The sequence below is a fragment of the Rhinoraja longicauda genome, chromosome 7 (assembly GCF_053455715.1).
Source record: "Rhinoraja longicauda isolate Sanriku21f chromosome 7, sRhiLon1.1, whole genome shotgun sequence".
Taxonomy (NCBI): domain Eukaryota; kingdom Metazoa; phylum Chordata; class Chondrichthyes; order Rajiformes; family Arhynchobatidae; genus Rhinoraja; species Rhinoraja longicauda.
In genome coordinates this window covers 4,365,264-4,386,531 of record NC_135959.1, presented here as the reverse complement: position 1 = coordinate 4,386,531, position 21,268 = coordinate 4,365,264, and the positions used below count along the sequence as shown (strand labels likewise).

General features: G+C 44.9%; 1 protein-coding gene across 1 annotated transcript in view; it reads right to left on the bottom strand.

The window, feature by feature from the left end:
* Positions 1 to 21,268, bottom strand: part of acer3 (alkaline ceramidase 3) — a 159,955-nt gene that overhangs the window by 115,999 nt on the left and 22,688 nt on the right. Inside the window, exon 2 of the mRNA XM_078402009.1 lies at positions 13,508 to 13,618. Coding sequence (XP_078258135.1) covers positions 13,508 to 13,618 — 111 coding nt within the window. The remainder of the gene's footprint in view (positions 1 to 13,507; positions 13,619 to 21,268) is intronic.

Below are 21,268 nucleotides of genomic sequence, written 5' to 3'. Positions count from 1 at the left end.
CTTCTGACTAAAGACCCATTGAAATTGGAAACCTTCAGATCATCTTTAATCAGACTTTACTGGAATGTATCTTGCACTAAATGTTATTCCCTTTCCCATGTATCTGTATACTGTGGATGGCTCGATTGTAATCGTCTAGTCTTTCCACTGACTGGCTACCATGCAACAAAAAGCTTTTCACTGTACCTCGATACACATGACAATAAACTAAACTAAATAGATTGGCATTTCATTTTCAAGTATGAACATTGCTGCTCAGAGTACTATGTTATCCATTCATTTATATCCATCTGCTAATTGTATTGTGTTTGTGTTAATCGACTCCCACTTTATATCTAAGACCATCAACAAGACACAAGACAAATAAGACAAATTTCTATGATTGAGTTGGCACTAACATCTCCAAGTTAATGATTAGTATGAGATTTTATGCTGTCCTGTTGTCTAACACATTTCAAAGTTAAAAGGACCATCTAGTTAGTTCAAGCTATTTTTAAAGAAGGAAAATGCCAGACGTCTGTGCATACAAAGCTCAAAGCTTTACCTCATGCTCTGAGCATAAAACCTAGGCTCATATTTTAGTGGTGAGAGAATATTAATGGGAGGTACAGTATTTTGGATGAGACTTTCTTGGAAACATCCTCTCCACAGCCACAGAATCTAGAATTTAGACAATCTTATATGTCAATTCTTCTGCACCGTTCAAATGAACACATCAAAATAGTTCTACTTACGCACCACTCTGTTCTTATGAAACCTGGTGTGCGAAGAAGAAAATTTGTCCTCCACTTACATCAAGTAGATTCTGGGAGGTGAAAAGCTTTTTAGCCAAGCTGAAATCCTGTTACATTGCCACAGTATTTAATGAGCAATTCACATTGTATTGCTGAAGAGAAGGGCTTCAAAATTGTCTTGCCAAGTGGTTACAGGTAAACCGCTGGCAGCCGCCCAATAAAAGGTGAAAAGTTGTCCACGTTTCGTTACAGTGGATGACAAATCTACGTTAGGTTAATTATTAAAGGCACCTACTCAGTGATAAACTGCTCACTGATGTACTCAGTGTGAGTTCCATCAGGTTCACTCAAGACTTCTCACATCCTTTGTCTGAAGAGACACTCAGAAACAGAAACCCAGAGGTGAGACGAGATCAACTGCCCATTTAATACCAATTGTTTAACCAGATGTGACTGAAGTGTTACTTGCAACATTGAAGTGAACAAGAGACGAGGTGAAAGCTAGTTATAGCTAGCACAAAGGATGTGGTAACCGGAGAGCAATGATCTCAAAAGATAGGACATTGCAGTAAAAGTACCCCATGAGTGTTCTGGCTACATCCATCTTTAGATGCTTCATCGGTGTCTAAAGGGCCTGTCCCAGTTGGGCTATTTTTAAGGCGATTGCTGGCAACTAGGCGGGGTGTCGCGGGCATGATCGTGAGTAGTCTCCAATGAGTCGTAGCAGATCTCGGGATGTCGAGGAAAATTCACCCCGTTCGAAATTTGCTTTAAAAATCGCGTAACTGGGACAGGCCCTTTAAGCTTCATCCTAAGGCAAGAGAGGGCATTCATGAACGAGAGAGGACAGTCATGTATTATGACGTTGTTTTATAACTGTTGGCAGACCAATTTCCCTCCTGGGATAAATAAAGTTCTATCGTATCGCATCATATGAATGGCTGGAGTATTCAGTTACGTGTGCAAATCTCTCGTTAATAAAGCAGTTCAGGATCATAAATAGCAAGATCCTAAAAAACTAGAAATATCCAGACTAGGGCTGGCAAGTGGCAGGTCCCATTTGAGGAACACAAATGCCGACTATTGCCAACCAGAAAGCCTAACAAACTCACCAGGACTTTTAATGGCATTACCATCATGGGATTCGTCACAATAAACATTCTGGGAATTGCTTTTGGCCAGAAACGAAAATGTGCTGGCTACAAGGAAAGGTCAGAATATAAGCATTCTGTCCCAAGACTCAGTGCCCCATCTCCCCAAAGCCTTTCCACCAACTGCAACATGAAAGAGTGCTTTGGAATGGACCTGAATAAGCAGTTCCAACGATAACAAGAAACTAATTACACTCCTGGAAAAGCAGGCCATCAACTGCATTTGCTCACTCCATTGACAAACAATGTCTACAATGTACACTCTTTATAAGATGCACTGTAGCAAATGGCCAAGAATGTACTCTGGGTCATGTCTTCAATATCTATTAGGTGCGATGGGCAAAGTTTAAAGGAGACGTGTGGGGCAAGTTTTTTTTATATAGAGGGTGGTGAGTGCCTGGAACGAGCTGCCAAGGTTGAGGCAGATAGGATATCGTCATAAGGGATAGGAGTAGAATTAGGCCATTTGGTCCATCAAGTCTACTCCGCCATTCAATCATGGCTGATCTATCTCTCCAGCCTAACCCCATTTCCTGCCTCCTTTGATTTAGATTTGATTTTGATTTGATTGTAGATAGTAAATAGATTGGGCCAAAATATATATATATATATAAACCAAGGTATTTATTCACAAAATGCTGGAGTAACTCAGCAGGTCAGGCAGCATCTCAGGAGAGAAGGAATGGGTGACGTTTCGAGTCGGGACCCTTCTTCAGACTGATGTCAGGGGGGCGGGACAAAGGAAGGATATAGGTGGAGACAGGAAGACAGTAGGAGATCTGGGAAGGGGGAGGGGAAGAGAGGGACAGAGGAACTATCTAAAGTTCTAAACTAAAGTATCTAAACTATCTAAAGTTCCTTTGTCCCGCCCCCCTGACATCAGTCTGGTCTCGACCCGAAACGTCACCAATTCCTTCTCTCCTGAGATGCTGCCTGACCTGCTGAGTTACACCAGCATTTTGTGAATAAATACCTTCGATTTGCACCAGCATCTGCAGTTATTTTCTTACACTATATATATATAAACCAAGTGCTCAAACTCAAAGATATGTACAGATATATATCCATAAAAATATTCAAAGCATTGAAGTAGTTCTAAACACACGGCCAATTTCATTGTTTTGACTAGAATTTCAGGAATTGGGTGTGCAAAATTTTAGTTAGGCAAAAATATCCTGCAGCACTGCTTTTAACCAGCTAGGCGTGATTTCAAAATAATAAAATAAATTTGCACTTAAAATGCCTTCACAATAATTAAATTGTCTCTGAGTGCTTCACAGAACAGTAATAGTTCTATGGTTTCCACTCAGCTCCCTTCATTTGTACATTCATTGCTTGAGGGATTTTGTTGTGAAATGGCCTAGTGACTGTGCCCTAGTACCAGTCACCACACTTCAAAAATAAATCATTAGATTGCAAATTGCTTTGGGACATTGAGGATGTAAGTACTAACTGAGCACATGGTTGAAAAGATAAGGTGCATAGAGGTTTTCAAAGCCTGCGAAAAAGCTCACAATGCAGTAAGAATTAGCGTCTTCCAGAAGGGTAGATCGGAGATACTAAAGGCATTGGGTGGAAGTGTTCAGGAGGCAGTTGCCTAAAGCTAATTATGACATAGAACTTACGATACGATAGAACTTTATTTATCCAAGGAGGGAAATTGGTCTGGCAACAGTCATAAAACACAACAAGATACATGAAACATGAAATTAAAGTGACAAGTGGAAAGGAGTTTTACAGTTTGATAGCCACAGGGAAAAAACTTGCAGAACAAAGAACAGCACAGGAACTGGTCCTTCAGCCCACAATGTCCATGCCTTACAGGATATCCAATGAAACTAATCTCTGCCCGCAAGTGATCCCCATCTCTGCCTGTCATGCATATCCTAAGTAAAATCCTCTTCACTCTAGACCTTAGAGATGCAGCGTGGAAACAGGCCCTTCCACCCACCGAGTCCGCACCAACCAGAGATCACCCCGTATAATAACACCACCCACCCACCAGGGACAATTTATAATTTACAGTAGCCAATTAACCTACAAATCTTTGGATCTCCACCCACATCACGTAGACGGCTTGTGGCTGCAAAGCCAAGCTGTCGCTGCTTACTGTTAACTGATAAGCTGCTCAACTCTAGACTGAGTTCTGGAGACTGAGTGTCTGGCAAACTCACTTCACTCAATCATCGGCGTGAGAAGTGATAACTTGCAATGCTCGGTCCGCTCTGCTTTAGTTTAGAGATACCGTTTGGGAACAGGCCCTTCGGCCCACCGAGTCCATGCCGACCAACGACCATCCATACATTTGTTCAATGTTATCCAGGTTTTGCAACCTACACACAAGGGGCAATTTACTTAAGTTCATAAGCAATAGGAGCAGAATTAGGCCATTCAGCCCATCGTCTACTCCGCCATTCAACCATGGCTGATCTATCTCTCCCTCCTAACCCCGTTCTTCTGCCTTCTCCCCATAACCCCTGACACTCGTACTAATCAAGAATCTATCTATCTCTGCCTTAAAGATATCCACTGACTTGGCCTCCACAGCCTTCTGTGGCAATGAATTCCACAGATTCATTGTGAGGGACAAGGTAACTTTTGGAGATATTTCTTTGTCCTTCAATGTTGGGATGGGGAGGACCTCACTTCTGCTTGCACTCCAAGTAATGATATGGCTGGAAAATGTCACCTGCGTCACACATTTTGGAAGAAGCGTAAATTTAGAAATATATTTCAAATAAATCTTGCAGCAAGTTTTATTCTTTTATCGTTGCCTCAAAATGCTTTCACTGAGGCTTCTCCTGCCCTAATTCTGCCCTGTCAGAATAAAAGGAAGTCCCTTTAGAAAGGAGATGAGGAGAAATTTATTTAGTCAGAGGGTGGTGAATCTATGGAATTCAGAAGGCTGTGGAGGCCAAGTCATGGGGTATTTTGTAAGGTGGTGATTGACAGATTCTTGATTAGTATGGGAGGCACGGGTGATGGGGAGAAGGCAGAACGGGGTTGAGAGGGAAAGATAGATCAGCCATGATTGAATGGCGGAGTAGCACAATGGGCCGAATGGCCTAATTCTGCTCCTCTGACATGAACAGATCACCTCCTCCCATAAACCCCATTCCAAATTCCCTCTACCAAACCCCTCTCCCTCCCCTGACTCACTCCCTACACAAGGTTTCTGCCGCCTTCTGTCAATTGAGTCAGTGACACTCAGTGAGCCAGGCATACTGAAAGATTCCCAGTCTGACCTTTCTGTCATGGGCCTCCTCCAGTGCCATAGTGAGGCCCACCAGAAATTGGAGGAACAGCACCTCATATTTCGCCTGGGCAGTTTGCAGCCCAGTGGTATGAACATCGACTTCTCCAACTTTAGATAGTTCCTCTGTCCCTCCCTTCCCCTCCTCCTTCCCAGATCTCCCTCTATCTTCCTGTCTCCACCTACATCCTTCCTTTGTCCTGCCCCCCTGACATCAGTCTGAAGAAGGGTCTCGACCCGAAACGTCACCCATTCCTTCTCTCCCGAGATGCTGCCTGACCTGCTGAGTTACTCCAGCATTTTGTGAATAAATCGATTTGTACCAGCATCTGCAGTTATTTTCTTATACTGAAAGATCTGAGTGGAACCTGGAATGCTCAAGGGGAAGAGCGCAGAACAATGGACATGCTGGAAGCATTGAGAAGTTCCCTTACTCGGTGAATGGGAACTTGGCAGATCACTAATCACCATGGGACTCTACTAATCCTGCTCCTTTCCAACTGCCCAGAAGGTATCTGATCGTTTTCGAAGTCAGAGGATTGTGTTGACTTTTGATTATCCTGCTATGGGTAAGATGCCATTAAGCTGGAAAGAGCGCAGAGAAAAGGATAGGGTTGGGGAATCAAGAACTCGAGTACATAGATTTAAGGTGAGAGGGGAAAGATGTAATAGGAACCCGAGGATTCATATTTTCACACAGCTGGTGGATATATGGAAATGAGCTGTCAGAGGTAGTTGGGACGTGTGCAATAACAGATTTAAAAGACATTTGGGCAGGTATATGAATAGGGGATATTTAAAGGGATATTGGCCAAATGCTAATGGGACTAGCTTTGATGAGGCATCTTAGTTAGTACGGACGAATTCAGGAGTGGAGTCCATTTCCATGCTGCATCACTCTGTGACTGTATAACTACAGATATCCACTGATCAATATTCAATGAGTGCAACTTAACTGGGGACCTAAAGATGGAAAGACGTGCATCTCAGAATGGAAGGACTGCTGTTTTAAGAAATCATTAAACTTTCACCCGATTTCAACACTCTTCAGTTCCGATGTGTTAATGACAAGCGGTAACACTCATAGAAATCAAGAAAACTGAGCAGTTATGTTTTATGGACCTAACAAGGAAGTTAAGAGTGCAGTTAACCAACGTCCATGGTATTACGAGAGGAACTCCAACTGTCAATATTTATCACACAGATAATCATCCATTTCCATCTGCCAGGCATTGATCCATACCATGCTGCAGTTCCAAACTGACAATGTTATGCCAAATGATATTAGGAAATGCATGCGGGGCAAAAGAAAAAAAGCACATTGTAAAGTATAGAGAAAGAGGCGCAAGAGAATTCCAGGACTCCTGAATTCCAGGACTGTTGGAGCTGCTGCCTCACGGCACCAGAGAGCCGGGTTCGATTCTGACTTTGGCTGCTGTCTGTGTAACGTTTGCATGTTTCCCCATATGTGACCACCATGGGTTTCTTCCGGATGCTCTGCTTTCCTCTCATGATCCCAAGATGTGAGGATTTGTAGGTTAATTAGCCTCTGTGAATTTTTCTTTGTGTGTAGGGAGTAGTTACAGAAGTAGGATGACATAATACTAGTGTGAACGGGTGATCGATGGTTAGCGTGGACTCGGTGGGCCATAGGGCCCGTTTTCATGCCACATCTCTAAACTAAAGGGGAAAAAAAGACACAAAGTGCTGGTATAACTCAGCAGGTCAGGCAACATCTAAGGAGGACATGGATAAGCGACGTTTCGGGTCGTGACCCTTCTTCTGACTTGCACGTGGATCCAGCAAAGAATAAATCCATTGCAGGTCTGTGTGAGTGAAGCCCCGAGCTGCGAGAGAGGCAGGGCGAGGTGGAGTGTGTAGAACGCAGGCCATGGAAGGAGAACTGTTGTGAGAAGCAGTGTATTGAGTGTAGGTATCAGGATGGTTAGGTCTGAACTGACACCGTCAAAGGAAAAGGGTGTTAGTCAACCAAGGTCCCAAACTAAGAACTAAACTCACTCTACCAGATGCCTTTGCCTTCCTGCAATTCTTCTGAAACAGCGAACCTCAAAGACCTTGCGGGACACCATCAATGCTGTCACCACAAATTCTTCCGAATCCACAGGCAGGGAAAGCAAAGCAACATCTGTGCACTCTTCCAAGACAACATACTCAATACCAAGGCCCTAATTACACCCAGTTGGCTCCGTTAGACAAGCCACATCATTTGGATCCTGGACTGCAGTCTCCCTGAAAGAGACACTCTGTTTGGAGCTCAGAGATGGGAAGGCAAACGGAAGAGAGGGTGCAAGGTTGTGCTCAAAACCTGTCTGAACTGGAGAAATAGCACTCAAGATTCCACAGTGAACCTTGAAACTGTGTGGCAGGAGGCACAGCGGTATAGCTGCTGCCTGACAGCGCCAGAGACCCGGGATCGATCCTGACTTGGGTGCCGTCTGTTTGGAGTTTGTAAGTTCTCCCTGTGACTGCGTGGGTTTTCTCTGCTTTGCTCTCACATTCAAAAGACATGCAGGTTTACAGGTTAAATGGCTTCTGTAAAATGGAATAATCAAGCCGTCCTTAATGTACAGATACAGAATAAAGGAAATGATGTTTTAAATTCGCTGGAATTTAGAAGATTGAGGGGGGATCTTATAATATAAGAAAATAACTGCAGATGCTGGTACAAATCGAAGGTATTTATTTACAAAATGCTGGAGTAACTCAGCAGGTCAGGCAGCATCTCAGGAGAGAAGGAATGGGTGATGTTTCGGGTCGAGACCCTTCTTCAGAAACTTCTTCAGAAGGTTCTTATAGAAACTTACAAAATTCTTAAGGGGTTGGACAGGCTAAATGCAGGAAGATTGTTCCCGATGTTGGGGAAGTCCAGGACAAGGGGTCACAATTTAAGGATAAGGGGGAAGACTTTTAGGACCGAGATGAGAACGTTTTTTTTTCACACAGAGAGCGGTGAATCTGTGGAATTCTCTGCCACAGAAGGTAGTTGAGGCCAGTTCATTGGCTATATTTAAGAGGGAGTTAGATGTGGGCCTTGTGGCTAAAGGAATCAGGGGGTATGGAGAGAAGGCAGGTACAGGATACTGAGTTGGATGATCAGCCATGATCATATTGAATGGCGGTGCAGGCTAGAAGGGCCGAATGGCCTACTCCTGCACCTATTTTCTATGTTTCTACGTTTAGTGCAAAATAAAGTCCAGTAAAGTCCAATTAAAGATAGTCTGAGGGTCTCCAATGCGCTAAATGGTAGGTCAGGACCGCTCTCTAGTCAAGGGACATGGAGATCAGTGACAGTCAGGACTGCCACAGATCTCCATATCCCTTGATCTTTTAATATCCAAAATAAATTCAATATTTATGGTGAATATGTTCAGCAACTGAGACTCCACAGCACTCTTGGAAAGAGAATTCAAAAGATTCCCCACCCTCTGGGTAAGACATTTCTCTTTATCGTAGTCCTGAGTGATCCAACCCCCTTATTTTGAGCCTGTGATCCCCTGGCCATTCCAGCCAGGAGAAATCTTCATCCCAAATGAAACCTAGAAACATAGAAAATAGGTGCAGGAGGAGGCCATTTGGCCCTTCGAGCCAGTACTGCCATTCATTGTGATTTTGTTTAGTTTCGAGATACAACAGAGAAACAGGCCCTTCGGCCCACCGAGTCCACACCGACCTGCGATCCCCGTACATTAACACTATCCTACACTCCAGGGGCAATTCACAATTCACAGAAGCCAAATTAACCTATAAAACTGAACGTCTTTGGAGTGTGGAAGGAAACCGGAGCACCCAGGGAAAACCCACGCAGTCAAGGGGCGAATGGACAAACTCTGTACAGGCAGCATCCGCAGTCATGATCGATCCTGGGTCTCTGGTGCTGTAAGGCACCATCGCTACCGCTGCAACATCTATGCCTGGTGCAGACGCTCTGCCACAGAGGGCAGTGGAGGCCAATTCACTGGATGAATTTAAAAGAGAGTTAGATAGAGCTCTCGGGGCTAGTGGAACCAAGGGATATGGGGAGAAAGCAGGCACAGGTTACTGATTGTGGATGATCAGCCATGATCACAATGAATGGCGGTGCTGGCTCGAGGGCCAAATGGCCTCCTCCTGCACCTATTTTCTATGTTTCTATGTTTAAATAAGATCACCTTTCATTTAATTAGTTACTATTACAGTATTATTGAACTCAGTCTGGATTCCAATCAATGCTCACGTACGTGATTTTCAACAAAATATTTAAACTTTTATAAATGGTCTGCCTCTGTGACTATCCTCGGGCTCCTTCCTGCCGCTGCAATCATTATTCTTCGCCCGAGCAGAGTCTTTATCCTCCCTTTGACGTGATTTGACCGATTCCCTGTTGAATTGCTGATAACGTTTTTAATTTGTCTTGCTCATCTGGATACCGAAAGTCAGCAATAGGACATGCAGCTCCTTCCTTTTCAAGCACTCAGTAAAACCACTAAACCGGAACTAAAGCCGAGCGCAAACATTGATACTCTCCAAAACTTAAAACGAATAGCACAGAAATAGCTCCTCTTCTTCTGTCATGTGCCGGGGTTAAACTTCCTATCAAAATCCTCCCTTCTGTGTATTTTCACTTTATGCAACAATCCAGCTTCCCCTTAAACACAGATGATTATAAATTTGGTTTCATTCCTCACCCCGGCCTTCTGATCCTTTTGTTGTCTTTGGTTGCTTTAATGTTGCACTATTAAGGTCACCTAGTATCACCGTTATTAGTTTATTGTATTATTAATTATTATACACCAATCAGCCAAAACATTATGACCACTGACAGGCAAAGTGAATAACATTGATTATCTTGTTACAACGGCACCTGTCAAGGGGTGGGATATATTAGGCAGCAAGTGAACACTCAGTTCTTGAAGTTGATGCGTTGGATGCAGGAGGAATGGGCAGGAGTAAAGACCTGAGCGACTTTGACAAGGGCCAAATTGTTATGGCCAGACGACTGGGTCAGAGCATCTCTAAAACGGCAAGGCTTGTGGGATGCTCCCGGTCAGCAGTGGTGAGTACCTACCGACAGTGGTCCGAGGAGGGACAAACCACAAACCGACGACAGGGTGTTGGGCGCCCAAGGCTCATCGATGCACGAGGGCAACGAAGCCTATCCCGTCTGGTCCGAACCGACAGAAGGTCGACTGTGGCACAAGTCACTGAAAATTTTAATGGAGGTCGCGGGAGGAATGTGTCACAATACACAGTGCATCGCACCCTGCTGCGTATGGGGCTGCACACGGAGGACCAACAGCATATTAGGCAGCTGGTCATAATGTTTTGGCTCATCAGGTCATAATGTTTTGGCTGATCGGTGTAGATTGGCACAGACTGGCGCAGAACTATAATCACAGATCATCACGGCACTGTGGAGCAGCGGTAGAGCTACTGCCTTACATCGCCAGAGACCCAGGTTTGATCCCGACTACGGGTGCTTGTCTTTACTTTCTCCCCGTGACCTGCGTGGGATTTCTCCAAGATTTTCGGTTTCCTCCCACACTCCAAAGACGTACAGGTTTGCAGGTGATCAGAAATGCACGGATGAGGTTTCAACAGCAGACAACCTGAGGCGCAATCAGGCGTGCCTTCATCGGGAAGGGTATTGAATTCATGCTAGAATTTTACTTTAATTTCATGCTTCGTGTATTTTGTGCTTTTTTGTTTTTTATGACTGTTGGCAGATCAGTTTCCCTCCTCAGATAAATAAAGTTCTATCACATCGTATCGTAGAGCTGTACAAGATATTGTTGAGTACACATTCAGTTTAGTTTAGTATATTATCACATGTACCGAGGTACAGTGAAAAGCTTTTGTCGCTTGCTAACCAGTCAGCAGAAAGACAATAATGATTACAATCAATCCATTTACAGTGTACAGATACATGATAAGGGAATAACGTTTAGTGCAAGATAAAGCCAGCAAAGTCCAATCAAGGATAGTCCGAGGATCACCAAAGAGGTAGATAGTAGTTCAGCACTGTTTGAGGTAGCATGGTTCAGTTGCCTGATAACAGCTGGGAGGAAACTGTCCCTGAATCTGGTGGTGTGCGTTTTCACACTTCTATACCTTTTGCCTGATGGGAGAAGAGGGAGTGGCCAGGGTGTGACTCATCCTTGATTATGCGGCTGGCCTTGCCGAGGCAGCGTTAGGTATAAATGGAGTCAATAGAAGGGAGGTTGGTCTGTGTGATGGTCTTGCGGTCTTGGATGGAACTGTTCCCAAACCAAGCTGTGATGCATCTTGATAAAATGCTTTCTATGGTCCATCTCTAGAAGTTGGTGAGAATTGTAGGGGACATGCCAATCTTCCTAAGCCTTCTAAGGAAGTAGAGGCATTGGTGTGCACTTGGAATATTTTGTACTGTATGACTCACCATGCAGTACGTCATTAAGCTGGAAAGGGTGCAGGAAAGAATCACTAGGATGTTTAGTTTAGTTATAAAGCTTGGAAGCAGGCCCTTCAGCCCACCGAGTCCATCAATCACCCATGCACTATTGTCCCACTTTTGCATCCTACACAATTTGCAGAAGTCAATTAAACTACAAACCTGCATGTCTTTAGAATATGCGAGGAAACCAAAAACCCAGAGAAAACTCATGCAGTCACAGGGAGAACATACAAACTCCACACTGACAACACTGTAGTCAGGATCGAACCCGGGCCTCTGGCGCTACTCGGCCGCATATGTTACCAAGACTTGAGGGCTTGGATTATAAGGAGAAGCTGGATGGACTGGGACTTATCTCACTGGAGCATAGAAGAGCAGAGGTTTACAAAATCATGGTGGGGATAAAAGATCAGTCTTTTTCTCGGAGAGAGGGGTCCTGAACTAGAGGGCATAGGTTAAAGTGAGAGTATAAATATCTAGCAGAGATCTGAGGGGCACACAGAGGGTAGTGGTGCATGGATGCAACATGCTGCCAGAACAGTTACAACAGCGACATTTAAAACATGTAAACAGGTATATAGATACAAAATGTTCAGTAATTTGGGCCAAACATAGGAAATGGGATCAGTTCAGTTATAAAACCTGGTCAGCATGGACAAGTTGGACCGAAGGGCCTGTTTCCATACTGCATGACATAGCGGCACAGTGGCGCAGCGGTAGAGTTACTGCCTTACAGTGAATGCAGCACCAGAGACTCAGGTTCGATCCTGACTACGGGCGCCGTCTGTAAGGAGTTTGTACGTTCTCCCCGTGACCTGCGTGGGTTTACTCCGAGATCTTTGGTTTCCTCCCACACTCCAAAGACGTACAGGTATGTAGGTTAATTGACTGGGTAATATGTAAAAATTGTCCCTAGTGTGTGTGTAGGATAGTGTTAATGTGCGGGGATCGCTGGGCGGTGCGGACTCGGTGGGCCTGTTTCCGCGCTGTATCTCTAAATCTAAAAATCTAAATATATAAACAAGGGATCTTAGTGATGACAAAAGGAAACAGACATAAGGGGCTGGAGTAACTCAGTGGGTCAGGCAACATCGCTGGAGAACATGGATAGGTGATGTTTCAGGTCAGGACCCTTCTTTCAACTGATTGTGGTGGGGGGGGGGTGGGAAGCTGGAAGAGCGGTGTGAGGTAAGGATAGAAGAGGTGCAAATTGCGAAGCCCTGGGGAGGATAGCTACTTGTGCAAATCCTGGTGTGACACAGAGAAGAGAGGGAGAGGTTGTTTGGGGGTTAGTTACTGAAAATTGGAGATTTCAAATATTACTTTAAATTCTCTTTTTTTTTTGTAAACCGGATTCTGCATTTCCAAGGTCCTCAAATCTTAGTGATAAAATGGATCTCTGGACAAAAGTCCATATCAATTTTGGCATCTTGTTCAGTTGCATACAGTTTCCAGGGGGGGGGGGGGGAGGGGATCAGCAGACAGGAACCAGTCCAGTGTTTAGATGAGGAAATGTGTGCCCATCTAATGTTTTCAGAGATGACAGCGAGACAGTGAAATCAATGGAAGGTGGTGCTGTTTTCAGGTAACATGCCAAATAACAAGATGAGAAAGAAGATGGCACACAAAATAATTCTACGGGGCTCCCAAAAAAACCCGAACACAAAGAGGACCATTATGGGTAATTCTCTTGCCATGACTGACAGATAATACTGGAGCCAGTGAACACTGGCCTCATCTACTGGGGTAAAAGCAACCACCAGCAGAGGAGGCTGTGGCCAAATAGACCAGAGATATTTTTGGAAGAACATATTTACCCTCATCCCAAAGTACTAAATGGAGAAGAAAAAAAAATAATTAAATCTGTAAGTAAAAGTAATATTTTTTAATCAAGGATTACAAATGGAGAAGAGAGTGTATTAAAAAAACTTGAACATACCTGCAAGTCCCAAAAATGCAGCCAAGTAACGTGTTTCAAGGCCATCTTTTACAGTCTGAATCGCACCATAGATAGGAGGTAGGATCATAATCAGGTTACTTACAGTATTCCCTGCAGAAGAAAAAGAACAAGAAAGTGAAGATTGGTGCCAGGCAGCCAACACATGCTACAGTGTTTTGTCTGTGCACAGAACTCAGTTGAATTCAGAGTATATAAGAAAATAACTGCAGATGCTGGTACAAATCGAAGGTATTTATTCAAAATGCTGGAGTAACTCAGCAAGTCAGGCAGCATCTCAGGAGAGAAGGAATGGGTGACGTTTCGGGTCGAGACCCTTCTTCAGTCTGAAGAAGGGTCTCGACCCGAAACGTCACCCATTCCTTCTCTCCTGAGATGCTGCCTGAAGAACTGAGAATTCAGACTGAAGAAGGGTCTCGACCCGAAACGTCACCCATTCCTTCTCTCCTGAGATGCTGCCTGACCTGCTGAGTTACTCCAGCATTCTGTGAAATAAATACCTTTGAATTCAGAGTATGAATGCTTTGGGATCCAAGTGTAAAGTATATTTTGGCCTAATCATTTCCCAGAATTATTATAAGTAGAGAAAAAAAAACCCTTTAGTGACTCAATAACTTTAGTCAGTGATTAATTAAGCCACAGAAGTGCATGATAATCAATGGGAAATGGGGTAGTAGCAGCTAGATCAGATAAATATACCACATTAATCGTAGCACCCTACTTCATATTGAGATGAGATAAACTTTAGGCTTGGAGAATGCTCATCCATACAATTCAAATGTTTAAAGTTTATTTGAGAAGTTTACTTGTTTACTTTAGAATCCAGTAACACAGCCACAAAAGCAGGAGAAAGGGTAGGATAGTGCAATGCACACTCAGAGACCAGGGATGTCAGCCTGAAGAAGGGTCTCGATTTGAAATGTCACCCCTTCCTTCTATCCAGAGATGCTGCCTGTCCCGCTGAGTTACTCCAGTATTTTGTGTCTATCTTCAAATGTTCAAAACCTTGTTCAAAATGGTTATGTTCAAAACCTTGGCAGGCTAGTTTCAGGTCAGAGCAGGACATCACAAACAAAATCAATAGCCTTTTCCAACCTGATTTATTACATTCAGTGCTTACAATGTGACCTCTATATCGTTGTAGTCTGGGTAGGAGTGTCAACTATCTCACTCCCAAATACGGGACAAGGTGATGTCACCTCCAGTTTAAATTCCATTTGGAATATTTTGGAGGACCAAGAACCAGGAACCGCCCCATGTGACCTCACCCAGCCTGCGGCCACGTGCTCCCGCTCCACCAACGGCGACCTCCCGTTAGGTGAACACACTCGGCCCCGCTCCCCGAACACACTCCGTTAGCCTACACTGTCCCGGCCTACAGCGGCCCGAATACGGGACAAGGGCGGTCCTCTACGGGACAAACCAATTTAGAGCAAAATACGGGATGTCCTGGCTAATACGGGACAGTTGGCAACCCCAAGTCTGGGTAACTGTTTCAGAGTGTCTGCTCTCTGCACTCAGCAGCCATTTTGAGCTTCTGGTTGCACATCATTTCAACCCCCCCTTCCCATTTCCACAGTGAACTGCCTGCCTACTGCCTTTTCCACGACAAGGCCAAATGCAAACTAGAAGAACACCTCCCATATAGCCTTCAACCTAATGGCATGAACATTGAATGTTCCAGTTGCAAGTGAACCTCAGTTTGTTCCTTCCCCAATCCCACTAGTCCAACCAGCTTTCTCTCTTTCTTTGTTCACCTTTTCCAATTCTCCGCACTATCTAGGTTAGTTACCCTCCTCCACCTGTTCAGTTCAGTTCAGTGCCACGTGTACCGAGGTACAGTGAAAAGCTTTTGTTGCAAGTTATCCAGTCAGCTGAAAGGCAATACATGATGAGACCTGGTTCCATCATTTTCTTCCCATCCTCCCAGTCTGGTTCTGCCTTGTACCTAATCACCTGTCAACCTCTACCCCATCCTTCCCTTCCGCTCACTTGGCCATCTCCCCCATACTGGCCATCCACACTCTCAATAGCGGCACGGTGGCGCAGCGGTAGAGTTGCTGCCTTACAGCGAATGCAGCGCCGGAGACTCAGGTTCGATCCTGACTACGGGCGCCGTCTGTACGGAGTTTGCACGTTCTCCCCGTGACCTGCGTGGGTTTTCTCCGAGATCTTCGGTTTCCTCCCACACTCCAAAGACGTACAGGTATGTAGGTTAATTGACTGGGTAAATGTAAAAATTGTCCCTAGTGTATGTAGAATAGTGTTAATATGCGGGGATCGCTGGGCGGCACGGACTCGGTGGGCCGAAGGGCCTGTTTCTGCGCTGTATCTCTAAATCTAAAAAAAAATCTAAAAGACTGATACAGAGTCTCAATGCAAAACGTCCACCATTCCCTCAAGTCCACAGATGCTGCTTGACCTGCTGAGTTCCTCCAGCTGTTTGTTTTTGCACCAGATCCCAGCATCTGTAGTCTCTTGTGCCTCCCTGATCAGATTTCACACGAGGGGTTTTAAAGTTGCCTTACAGCTGATAAAGCTTTGTCCCCTGCAACTGCAAACGTTATTAAGTAGACTGGTAATTGGCAAGGAACACATTCTTATTCTAGGTCCCACTGACTGCTGGTCACGAAATGACAGAAACAAACTCAAGCAATGCAGTAGGAAGGAACTGCAGATGCTAGTTTACACCAAACATAGACATAAAATGTTGGAGTAACTCAGTACGTCAGGCATCATCTTTGGAGAAAAATAGGTAACGTTTCAAGACAAGACCCTTCTTCAGACTGAAGAAAGATCTTCACCCAAAACCTATTCCTTTTTTCCAAAGATGCTACCTGACCTGATGAGGTAATTGAATTGAATGGAATACATTTTATTTGCCAAATATGTATTTGCCTTGGTGCTTTGCTTGCAAGGATAACAACACGATATCAGCAGACAATTAAAAATAATACATTATAATTTAAACATGTGAATAGTTTGTGAACATTGCAGTTGTATAGGGCCCTGGTAAGACCACATCTGGAGTATTCTGCACAGTTTTGGTCTCCTAATTTGAGGAAGGACATCCTTGTAATTGAGGCAGAGCAGCGAAGGTTCACAAGATTGATCCCTGCGATGGCGGGACTGTCATATGAGGAAAGATTGAAAAGACTAGGCTTGCATTCACTGGAGTTTAGAAGGATGAGAGGGGATCTTACAGAAACATATAAAATTATAAAAGGACTGGGCAAGCTAGATGCAGGAAAAATGTTCCCAATATTGGGCGAGTCCAGAACCAGGGGCCATAGTCTTAGAGTAAAGGGGAGGCCATTTAAAACTGAGGTGAGAAAAAACTTTTTCACGCTGGGAGTTGTGAAATTGTGGAATTCTCTGCCACAGAGGGCAGTGGAAGCCAATTCACTGGATGGATTTAAAAGAGTTAGATAGAGCTCTAGGGGCTAGTGGAATCAAGGGATATGGGGAGAAGGCAGGCACGGGTTATTGATGGGGACGATCAGCCATGATCACAATGAATGGCGGTGCTGGCTTGAAGGGCCGAATGGCCTCCTCCTGCACCTATTTTCTATGTTTCTAAGAATAAAATAAATAACCAGAACAAAAGGAGGCTACAGACTTTTGGCTGTTGAGTGGAGCTACTGCTCATGGGAATAAAGCTGTTTTTATGTCTGGCTGTGGCTGCTTTGACAGTCTGGAGTCGCCTTCCAGAGGGAAGTGCTTCCAAGAGTTTGTGGCCAGGGTGAGAGGGGTCAGAGATGATCTTACCCACTCGCTTCCTGGCCCTTGCAGTGTACAGTTCGTCGATGGGGGGGGGGGGGGGGGGGGGAGGGGAGGGGGAAGTTGCAGGCAACAACCTTCTCGGCTGATCGAACGATGCGCTGCAGACTCAGGATGTCATGCTTGGTGGCTGAGCCAAACCAGACCATGATGGAGAAGGTGAGGACAGACTCTACGATGGCAGTATAAAACTGGGCCGTCATTGCCTGCGGCAGATTGTGTTTGCTCAGCTGCCGCCGGAAGTACATCATCTGTTGGGCCTTTTTGACTGTGGAGTCGATGGTGGCCCACCATTTAAGATCCCTGGAGATGATGGGTCCAAGGAACGTAAATTACTCCACAGATGTGACTGAGGCGTTGTTGATGGTGTGGGGGGAGGGGAGGGGGAGCTCCCCGTGTAAGCATTCTGTGTCTATCTTCAAGCAATGCAGGATCTCTAAAAGAACACTGGCCATAGCCTCCACTCGTGGGTCCAGCACTGTATCACTGGAATGCATAAAACAACCAGTGGGTCATCTAATCCTTTGTTCAAAAAAATGAGTGACAAATCCTGCTACCATTGTATATGTATTCCTCACCATTTCAGGCTATGTTCTAACTGGCCCTTGGTTGAACCAAGGTGCTCGATTAATTATCTAATTTTGCCAGTGATAAAAATACCAAAAGTAACATCTAATTTCAAGCCCAAAGTCTATACACTGCCATGATCTATAGCAACACTATCCAATAGAGTAGTTGCAAAGTGCATACCAATCGTTGTGAATCCCCAAAATGACAAACTGCATTATGGTTGGCATAATAGCCACACACATTTTTGCAATGTGTTCATGTTTGAGTATAGTTTATTGTCACCTGTACCAACGTACAGTGAAAAGCTTTTATTGCATGCTAACCAGTTAGTGGAAAGACAATACATGATTACAACTGAGCCAATCAACAGTTTACAGATAAATAATAAAGGGGATATCGTGAATAACGTTTAGAGCAAGATAAAACCAGTAAAGTCCGATTAAAGATAGTCCGAGGGTCTCCAATGAGGTGGATAATAGTTCAGGACTGCTCCCTAGTTGTTTGTAGGATGGTTTAGGAGCACAATAACAGCTGGGGGAAAAAAACTGTCCTTGAATCTAGAGGTGCAAGTTTTTTCCCAGCTGTTATGACGTAACTGAACCATCCGACCAACAACTAGGGAGCAGTCCTGAATTATATCTATCTCATTGGAGATACAATATAAGACAATAACTGCAGATGCTGGTACAAATCGAAGGTATTTATTCACAAAATGCTGGAGTAACTCAGCAGGTCAGGCAGCATCTCCTGAGATGCTGCCTGACCTACTGAGTTACTCCAGCATTTTGTGAATAAATACCTTCATTGGAGATACAATCTATCTCATGGAACCTGGATGTACGTACGTACATTTGAGTTGGGCTGAAGGGCCTGTTTCCATGCTATATGTCTCTATGACATCTGTATTGTTAATTTTCTGCTCAAGTTTTCAACTAAAATTTGATGATGAAACATTGAATAGCTCGATGGCCAACAATGTCTATGCAAAATAAGATGAGTCTCATACTTCCAAGATCAACATAATATCATCCCCTTCTCCTCAAACTATCTCGTACAACAAATCTCACATCCATGCAAACTGTTTATTAAATCTGTTTAAATTTATTAAATCTGCACCGGATGAACTAAGATGGCGCCGACGACGGCTGCCACTGTATACTGCTCCTTGTTGTTTTGTCTGTGTTTGTTCATTTGTGTCGTCTCTGGAAATCCCACAAAGATTACTTTCATGAGAGAAGAACTCTCATTAACATCAGACACTCGGTTCTTCCAAACATTGTTCTGGATTTCTCTCACTCGCTGGGTTATTTGGATGTACTTGTCGGTGGGGCTGTGGTGATGCCCAAGGCCGTGAGACGTAGGAGGACCCCGAGAGTTTTTCACCCCGAGAGTTGTGAAATTGTGGAATTCCTCTGCCACAGAGGGCAGCGGAAGCCAAATCACTGGATGGATTTAAGAGAGAGAGTTAGATAGAGCTCTAGGGGTTACTGGAATCAAGGGATATGGGGAGAAGGCAGGCATGGGTTATTGATGGGGGACGATCAGCCATGATCACAATGAATGGCGATGCTGGCTTGAAGGGCCGAATGGCCTCCTCCTGCATCTATTTTCTATGTTTCTATGTTTCTAAGAATAAAATAAATAACCAGAACAAAAGGAGGCTACAGACTTTTGGCTGTTGAGTGGAGCTACTGCTCATGGAAAAAAGCTGTTTTTATGTCTGGCTGTGGCTGCTTTGACAGTCCGGAGTCGCCCTCCAGAGGGAAGTGCTTCCAAGAGTTTGTGGCCAGGGTGAGAGGGGTCAGAGATGATCTTGCCCGCTTTCTTCCTGGCCCTTGCAGTTTATAGTTCGTCGATGGGGGGGGGGGGGGGGGGAAGTTGCAGGCAACAACCTTCTCGGCTGATCAAACGATGCGCTGCAGACTCAGGATGTCGTGCTTGGTGGCTGAGCCAAACCAGACCATGATGGAGAAGGTGAGGACAGACTCTACGATGGCAGTATAAAACTGGACCAACATTGCCTGTGGCAGATTGTGTTTGCTCAGCTGCCGCTGGAAGTACATCCTCTGTTGGGCCTTTTTGACGGTGGAGTCGATGGTGGCCTCCCTGGAGATGAAGGGTCCAAGGAACTTAAATGACTCCACAGATGTGACTGAGGTGTTGTTGATTGTGAATGGGGGGGGGGGGGGGGGGGGGGGGGGGGGGAGCTGTGTCTAATTGGAGAAAAGCTGTTTTTATGTCTGGCTGTGGCTGCTTTGACAGTCCGGAGTCGCCCTCCAGAAGGAAGTACTTCCAAGAGTTTGTGGCCAGGGTGAGAAGGGTCAGAGATGATCCCTCAGGGGAATCGCTCTGGAGCATTCATCCGACTCCAGCAACGAGGAATACGCACACAGCTCCCAAGAATATTCCTTGCAAATCTACGTTGTCTCAACGACAATGTGGACTAACTGCAACTCCTGTGCCACACAAACAAAGACTTCTCTCGAGCCACTGCCCTGTGCTTCACCGAGACCTGGCTGTGTGAGTCGACCGCGGACAATGCGCTGCAACTGGCTGGCTTTCAACTACACAGAGCGGACCGAAGCAGAGGCAGCGGGGAAATCAAGAGGTGGTGGAATATCCACCAAGTCAAATTCCTTGTGCGTATACATATTTGGCTAATAAATTTATTCTGATTCTGATGACAAGTTTAGTTTAGTTTGGAGACACAACATGGAAACGGGCCCTTCAGCCCACGTGACCATCTCTCAAAGGTTCGCACTAGTTCTATGTTATCCCACTTTCGCATCCACCCTCGACACACAAGGGGCAATTTATAGAATCCAGTTAACGTACAAACCCGCACGTCTTTGGGATGTGGGAGGAAGCCGGAGCACTTGGAGAGAACCCACGTGGTCACAGGGAAAACGTGCAAACTCCACACAGACAGCACACGAGGTCACGGATCAAACCCAGTGAGGCGGCAGAACTACACGCTGCACGACTATGCCGCCACATAGTACATCTTTTCTTTGGTAAAGTGGCTGAAAATGTACACAACACTCCAGGTGCCCTGTCACCACAGCCCCAATAAATGCAGCAAGATAACTCAAATGGTAGCTTTCTTACTTCTGTAATCAAACCCTCTTGTAATAAAATCTAACATACCATTTTCTTCACAAAATGCTGGAGTAACTCAGCAGGTCAGGCAGCATCTCAGGAGAGAAGGAATGGGCGACGTTTCGGGTCGAGACCCTTCTTCAGACACCATTTTCTTGATGGCCTTCAGTTCAAGTACACCCAGGCCCCTTGAGTCATCAACACCACCCAAACTTTGACCATTTTCTAAACAGTCGGCTGTTCCGTAATGTACACCAAAGTGGATAACCACATTTTTCCACATTATATCCCATC